Raw genomic sequence first — 8,329 nt, 5'->3', positions numbered from 1 at the left:
CGACGGGGACACCGGGGACACCGGGGACACCTGGGGACACCCGGGAGCCACTGGGACATCCAGGAGCCACTGGGACATCCAGGAGCCAATGGGGACATCCAGGAGCCACCGGGGACACCCAGGAGCCTCTGGGGACACCCAGGAGCCCCCAGGATGTCCCCAAGCCACCCGATGGCCTCGACCCGCGCGAGCTCGAGTGGGTCACCAAGGAGCCGGGCGCCACCGTCCTGCGCGGCCTCCTCGTGCGCGTCGAGTGACGACGGGGACACCGGGGACACCCGGGAGCCACCGGGGACATCCGGGAGCCAACGGGGACGTCCGGGAGCCACCAGGATATCCTCGAGCCACTGGGGACATCCGGGAGCCACCGGGGACACCCAGGAGCCACCAGGGGCAACAAGGAGACTCTGGGGACATCCAGGAGCCAACGGGGACATCCAAGAGACTCTGGGGGCACCAAGGACCATCTGGGGACATCCAGGAGCCACCAGGGACACCCAGGAGCCACCGGGGACACCCAGGAGCCACTGGGGACATCCAGGAGCCCCCAGGATGTCCCCAAGCCACCCGATGGCCTCGACCCGCGCGAGCTCGAGTGGGTCACCAAGGAGCCGGGCGCCACCGTCCTGCGCGGCCTCCTCGTGCGCGTCGAGTGACGACGGGGACACCGGGGACACCCGGGAGCCACCGGGGACACCCAGGAGCCAACGGGGACATCCAGGAGCCAACGGGGACATCCAAGAGCCACCAGGGACACCCTGGAGCCACCAGGGGCAACAAGGAGACTCTGGGGACACCCAGGAGCCAACGGGGACATCCAAGAGATTCTGGGGGCACCAAGGACCATCTGGGGACATCCAGGAGCCTCCAGGGACACCCAGGAGCCACCACAATGTCCCCAAGCTACTGGGGACACCCAGGAGCCAATGGGGACATCCAGGAGCCACCGGGGACATCCAGGAGCCACCAGGGACACCCAGGAGCCTCTGGGGACACCCAGGAGCCTCCGGGGGCAACAAGGAGACTCTGGGGACACCCAGGAGACTCTGGGGACATCCAAGAGCCACCAGGGACACCCAGGAGAGTCTGGGGGGACCAAGAACCATCTGGGGGCAACAAGGAGACTCTGGGGACACCCAGGAGCCACTGGGGACATCCAGGAGCCTCTGGGGACATCCAGGAGCCCCCAGGATGTCCCCAAGCCACCCGATGGCCTCGACCCGTGCGAGCTCGAGTGGGTCACCAAGGAGCCGGGCGCCACCGTCCTGCGCGGCCTCCTCGTGCGCGTCGAGTGACAACGGGGACACCGGGGACACCTGGGGACACCCGGGAGCCACCGGGGACACCGGGGACACCCGGGAGCCAACAGGGGCAACAAGGAGACTCTGGGGGCACCAAGAACCATCTGGGGACATCCAAGAGCCACCAGGGACACCCAGGAGAGTCTGGGGACACCCAGGAGCCAACGGGGACATCCAGGAGCCTCCGGGGGCAACAAGGAGACTCTGGGGACATCCAGGAGCCACTGGGGACATCCAGGAGCCTCCGGGGGCAACAAAGAGACTCTGGGGACACCCAGGAGCCTCCACGGACACCCAGGAGCCTCCAGGGACATCCAGGAGACTCTGGGGACATCCAGAAGAGTCTGGGGCCACCAAGAACCATCTGGGGACACCCAAGAGCCACCGGGGACACCCAGGAGCCAATGGGGACACCCAGGAGCCCCCAGGGACATCCAGGAGCCACCAGGGACATTCAGGAGCCTCCGGGGGCAACAAGGAGACTCTGGGGACATCCAGGAGCCACCGGGGACATCCAGGAGCCTCTGGGGACATCCAGGGGCCCCAAGAACCATCTGGGGACACTGAGGAGCCTCCAGGGCCACCCAGCACCTCCTGGGACCACCAAGGAACCGCCATGGCCACCAAGGACCCCCTATGGCCACCAAGGACCCCCCTGTGGCCACCAGGAACCCCCTGTGGCCACCAGGGACCTCCAGTGGCCACCGAGGACCCCCTATGGCCACCGAGGACCCCCCCGTGGCCACCAGGGTCCCCCCCATGGCCACTGAGGACTCCTCCCCCCATGGCCACCAGGGACCCCCTATGGCCACCGAGGAGCCCCCTCCCCCCATGGCCACCAGGGACCCCCCGTGGCCACCCCCCCCCATGACCCCCCCCTCCAACCCCCCTCCCCCCCGTGGCCACCAGGGTCCCCCCCATGGCCACTGAGGACTCCTCCCCCCATGGCTATCAGGGACCCCCCTGTGGCCACCAGGAACATCCTGTGGCCACCAAGGACCCCGCCATGGCCACTGAGGAGCCCCCTTCCCCCATGGCCACCAAGGACCCCCTGTGGCCACCAGGGACCCCCTATGGCCACCAGGGACCTCCAGTGGCCACCAAGGACCCCCTATGGCCACCAAGGACCCCCCCGTGGCCACCAGGGTCCCCCCCATGGCCACTGAGGACTCCTCCCCCCATGGCCACCAGGGACCCCCTGTGGCCACCAAGGACCCCCCCATGGCCACTGAGGACCCCCCTCCCCCCATGGCCACCAGGGACCCCCTGTGGCCACCAAGGACCCCCCCGTGGCCACCGAGGAGCCCCCTCCCCCATGGCCACCAGGGACCCCCCGTGGCCACCCCCCCCCTATGACCCCCCCCCTCCAACCCCCTCCCCCCCGGGGCCACCAGAGCCCCCCCCGTGGCCACCAGGGTCCCCCCCATGGCCACTGAGGACTCCTCCCCCCGTGGCTATCAGGGACCCCCCCGTGGCCACCAGGAACGTCCTGTGGCCACCAAGGACCCACTGTGGCCACTGAGGACCCACTATGGCCACCAAGGGACCCCCCTATGGCCACCGAGGACCCCCCTGTGGCCACCGAGGACCCCCCCGTGGCCACCAGGAACGTCCTGTGGCCACCAAGGACCCACTGTGGCCACTGAGGACCCACTATGGCCACCAAGGACCCCGCCATGGCCACCGAGGAGCCCCCTCCCCCCATGGCCACCAGGGACCCCCTGTGGCCACCAAGGACCCCCCTGTGGCCACCAGGGACCTCCAATGGCCACCGAGGACCCCCTATGGCCACCGAGGACCCCCCCGTGGCCACCAGGGTCCCCCCCATGGCCACTGAGGGACTCCCCTATGGCCACCGAGGACCCACTGTGGCCACCGAGGACCCCCCCGTGGCCACCAGGAACGTCCTGTGGCCACCGAGGACCCATTGTGGCCACTGAGGACCCACTATGGCCACCAAGGACCCCGCCATGGCCACCGAGGAGCCCCCTCCCCCCATGGCCCCCAGGGACCCCCTATGGCCACCAGGGACCTCCAGTGGCCACCAAGGACCCCCCCCATGGCCACCGAGGAGCCCCCTCCCCCCATAGCCACCAGGGACCCCCTATGGCCACCAGGGACCCCCTGTGGCCACCAAGGACCCCCCCATGGCCACCGAGGAGCCCCCTCCCCCCATAGCCACCAGGGACCCCCTATGGCCACCAAGGACCCCCCCATGGCCACCGAGGAGCCCCCTCCCCCCATAGCCACCAGGGACCCCCTATGGCCACCAAGGACCCCCCCATGGCCACCGAGGAGCCCCCTCCCCCTGTCTCCACCAGGGACCCCCTATGGCCACCAGGGACCTTCAGTGGCCACCAAGGACCCCCCCGTGGCCACCAAGGACCCCCCATGGCCACCGAGGAGCCCCCTCCCCCCATGGCCCCCAGGGACCCCCTATGGCCACCAGGGACCTCCAGTGGCCACCAAGGACCCCCCCGTGGCCACCCCCCCCCATGACCCGCCCCTCCCCCCCGGAGCCACCAGGGAGCCCCCCCCCCCCCCCCCCCGGGAACGGGGGACTTTGCACACGGCCCCCTCCCCCCATTGGTCCCTAATTGGGGGGCGGGGCTGATATTTGGGGGGGCCCCCATGGCGGGGGGGGGGCCCTGGGTGTGGGGGGGGGTCACAGCCCCCCCCCCTCCCCCCCTCCCCCCCCTTTATTTATTAGCCTCCTTTGGCCCAAATGTGAATCCGGGGGGGGCGGGGCTTTTATTTGGGTTAAAAAACGGCCGTTTTGGTGAAAGCTGCTTTTTGGGGGGGGGGGGTCCCCGCGATCTGCCCCCCCCCCCCGGCCATGTCCCCCCCTCCCCCCCCCCGGGTTTATAAAGCGCGAGCGGAAAAAGGGGGCGGAGTCAGAGTCTGTGTGGGGGGGAGGGGGCGGGGCTTGTGGGGGGCGGTCCGGAATGGGGGGGGGGGCTGTTTGGGGGGGGGTCGCGGTTTTGGGGTGTTTCTTGAGTTTTTGGGGGTCAATGGAGCCCAAAGGGTCTTTTTTGGGGGGGGTCGCTGTTTTGGGAGGATTTCTTGGATTTTTAGGGCCATTCGGGCCCAAAGGGTCTTTTTTTTGGGGGGGGTCGCGGTTTTGGGGGGATTTCTTGGATTTTTAGGGCCATTCGGGCCCAAAGGGTCCCAAAGGGTCTTTTTTTGGGGGGGGGTCGCGGTTTTGGGGGGATTTCTTGGATTTTTGGGGTCATTCGGGCCCAAAAGGTCTTTTTTGGGGGGGAGGTCCCTGTTTTGGGGGGATTTCTTGGATTTTTGGGGTCATTTGGGCCCAAAGGGTCTTTTTTTGGGGGAGGTCGTGGTTTTGGGGGGATTTCTTGGATTTTCAGGGTCATTCGGGCCCAAAAGGTCTTTTTTGGGGGGGAGGTCCCTGTTTTGGGGGGATTTCTTGGATTTTTGGGGTCATTGGGGCCCAAAGGGTCTTTTTTTGGGGGAGGTCGTGGTTTTGGGGGGATTTCTTGGATTTTCAGGGTCATTCGGGCCCAAAAGGTCTTTTTTGGGGGGGAGGTCCCTGTTTTGGGGGGATTTCTTGGATTTTTGGGGTCATTGGGGCCCAAAGGGTCTTTTTTTTGGGGGGGGGGGTCGCGGTTTTGGGGCCGCTCCCGCTTTTCCCGCCATGTTCCGCCGCGGCGGGGGGGGGCGCTGACGTCACAGCGGGGGCGGGGCTCCCGCGCGCGGTCACGTGCGCGCGCGACGCTAGGGGGCGGGGCCCCCGCGCAGGCGCGCGGCGGGGGCGGAAGCGGCGCCATCATCGCGCCGTTGTGGGCGGAAGCGGAAGCGGCGCCATCGCGCCGCGGTGGCCGTTGCCGCCGTTGCCGCCGTTGTCGCCGTCGCCGTTGTCGCCGTTGTCGCCGCTGTTGTCGCCGTTGTCGCCGTTGTCGCCGTCGCGATGCCGGCCCTGCTGGAGCGGCCCAAGCTCTCGTCCGCCATGGCGCGCGCCCTGCACCGCCACGTCATGGTGGAGCGCGAGCGGAAGCGCCAGGGTGAGCCCCCGCCCCCCCGGCCGTTCCCATGGCAACGGGACCCCCCCCGGCAACGACCCCCCATAGCAACGGGGTTCCCATAGCAACGACCCCCCATAGCAACGGAGCCCCCCCCCCCCCCCGGAAACGGGCTTCCCCCTACCCGGAAATGCCCCCGCCCCCGCCCATCTCCATGGCAACGCCCCCCCGCTGTTCCCATGGCAACGCCCCCCCGGCTTCCTTTGGCGGGGGGAGGGGTCACACCCGTCGTCATGGCAACGGGGGGGCTCGTCTCCATAGCGACCGTCTCCGGGGGGGGGCACGTTGGACTCCATAGCAACAGCCCCCCCAAAACGGTGGGGGCCACCGTGACCCCTGACCCCGCGATGGCCCCTGCCCCCCCCATGTCCCCCATGTCCCCCCATTGTCCCCATGTCCCCATGTCCCCGTGTCCCCCCGTGTCCCCCCGTGTCCCCCCATGTCCCCATGTCCCCATGTCCCCGTGTCCCCCCGTGTCCCCCCGTGTCCCCCCATGTCCCCATGTCCCCATTGTCCCCCATTGTCCCCCATGTCCCCATGTCCCCCCATGTCCCCCCATGTCCCCCATTGTCCCCCATGTCCCCATGTCCCTCCATGTCCCCCCATGTCCCCCATGTCCCCCATGTCCCCCCATGTCCCCATATCCCCCCCATTGTCCCCCATGTCCCCCATGTCCCCATTGTCCCCATGTCCCCGTTGTCCCCGTGTCCCCAGAGGAGGAGGAGGTCGACAAGATGATGGAGCAGAAGGTCCGGGAGGAGCAGGAGCGACGGCGGCGCAAGGAGATGGAGGAGAGGATGTCCCTGGAGGAGACACGGGAGCAGGTGACACCTGGGGACAGCGTGGGGACATGGGGACACCTGGGGACATGGGGACACCATGGGGATGGAGGAGAGGATGTCCCTGGAGGAGACACGGGAGCAGGTGACACCTGGGGACATCGTGGGGACACCAAGGGGACAGGGACACCATGGGGATGTCCCTGGAGGAGACACGGGAGCAGGTGACACCTGGGGACAGCGTGGGGACACCTGGGGACATGGGGATGTCCCTGGAGGAGACCAGGGAGCAGGTGACACCATGGGGACAGCGTGGGGACATGGGGACACCATGGGGATGTCCCTGGAGGAGACCCGGGAGCAGGTGACACCATGGGGGGACATGGGGACATGGGGACATGGGGACATGGGGACATGGGGACATGGGGATGGAGGAGAGGATGTCCCCCTGGAGGAGACACGGGAGCAGGTGACACCATGGGGACATTGTGGGGACATGGGGACATCATGGGGACGTGGGGACATGGGGATGGAGGAGAGGATGTCCCTGGAGGAGACCAGGGAGCAGGTGACACTGTGGGGACATGGGGACATCGTGGGGACATCGTGGGGACATGGGGACAGCATGGGGACACCCTGGAGATGGAGGAGAGGATGTCCCTGGAGGAGACCCGGGAGCAGGTGACACTGTGGGGACAGCATGGGGACATGGGGACATGGGGACATGGGGACACCATGGGGATGGAGGAGAGGATGTCCCTGGAGGAGACCCGGGAGCAGGTGACACCTGGGGACATCGTGGGGACACCATGGGGACAGCATGGGGACAGGGACACCATGAGGATGTCCCTGGAGGAGACCCGGGAGCAGGTGACACCATGGGGGGACATGGGGACATCGTGGGGACATGGGGACAGCATGGGGACATGGGGACACTATGGGGACATGGGGACATGGGGATGGAGGAGAGGATGTCCCTGGAGGAGACACGGGAGCAGGTGACACCTGGGGACATTGTGGGGACATGGGGACATGGGGACAGCATGGGGACATGGGGACACCATGGGGACATGGGGATGTCCCTGGAGGAGACCAGGGAGCAGGTGACACCAAGGGGACATTGTGGGGACACCATGGGGACACTCTGGGGACAGGGACACCCCCCCCATGGAGCCACCCACCTGGGGACACCCCAAGGTTCCCCCCGCCATGATGGGGGGGACGGGGACACCCCCCGCCCGTGTCCTCCCCGTGTCCCCCCCGTGTCCCCATGTCCCCTCATTGTCCCCATTGTTCCCTCGTTGTCCCCATGTCCCCTCGTTGTCCCCAGCTCCAGAAGCTGCAGGGCCGCCTGGCCGCGCTGCAGGACGAGAAGGGGGGACGTCCCCATTGTCCTCATTGTCCCCATGTCCCCATTGTCCCCATGTCCCCTCGTTGTCCCCATTGTCCCCATTGTCCCCATTGTCCCCGTTGTCCCCATGTCCCCTCATTGTCCCCATGTCCCCTCATTGTCCCCATTGTCCCCATGTCCCCAGCTGCAGAAGCTGCAGGGCCGCCTGGCCGCGCTGCAGGACGAGAAGCACCAGCTGTTCCTGCAGCTCAAGAAGGTCCTGCACGAGGAGGAGAAACGGAGGAGGAAGGAGCAGAGGTGGGGACAATGGGGACAATGGGGACAATGACAATGAGGGGACATGGGGAACACCATCCTGCACGAGGAGGAGAAACGGAGGAGGAAGGAGCAGAGGTGACAATGGGGACAATGGGGACAATGAGGGGACGTGGGGACACAATGGGGGACATGGGGACACGGGGGGACACCGTCCTGCACGAGGAGGAGAAACGATGGAGGAAGGAGCAGAGGTGACAATGGGGACAATGAGGTGACAATGGGGACAATGAGGGGACATGGGGACAATGAGGGGACAATGGGGGGGACACGGGGACAATGAGGGGGAGGGTCCTGCAGGAGGACAATTGGCGGCCCAAGGAGCAGAGGTGACAACGGGGACAACAAGAGGACACCGGGGGGGGGGGGGGGCGAGGGGGCGGGGCCCGTGTGTGGAGGGGGCGTGGCCCGTGTGTGGAGGGGGCGGGGCTCGTGTGTGAAGGGGGCGGGGCCCGTGTGTGGAGGGGGCGGGGCCCGTGTGCGGAGGGGGCGGGGCCCGTGTGTGACCCCGCCCCCTTCCCCCCCCGCAGTGACCTGACGACG

At 67.6% G+C, this 8,329-nt stretch overlaps 1 protein-coding gene across 1 annotated transcript; it reads left to right on the top strand.

Annotated features, from left to right (window-relative positions):
• Nucleotides 1-5,186: 5,186 nt before the first annotated feature.
• On the top strand, nucleotides 5,187-7,768 carry LOC148590367 (G protein pathway suppressor 2-like; the record flags this gene model as incomplete). The annotated part of the gene is made up of 3 exons (XM_088539113.1): nucleotides 5,187-5,323; nucleotides 6,056-6,165; nucleotides 7,656-7,768. Coding segments are annotated over exons 1-3 (317 nt in total), but the record flags the coding sequence as incomplete, so codon positions are not given.
• Between the last annotated feature and the right edge of the window lie 561 nt (nucleotides 7,769-8,329).

The sequence above is a fragment of the Tinamus guttatus genome, unplaced genomic scaffold (genome assembly GCF_059628265.1).
Source record: "Tinamus guttatus ecotype Peru unplaced genomic scaffold, ASM5962826v1 Tinamus_guttatus_pri_ptg001398l, whole genome shotgun sequence".
Lineage (NCBI taxonomy): Eukaryota > Metazoa > Chordata > Aves > Tinamiformes > Tinamidae > Tinamus > Tinamus guttatus.
This window is presented reverse-complemented; position numbering and strand designations above follow the sequence as displayed.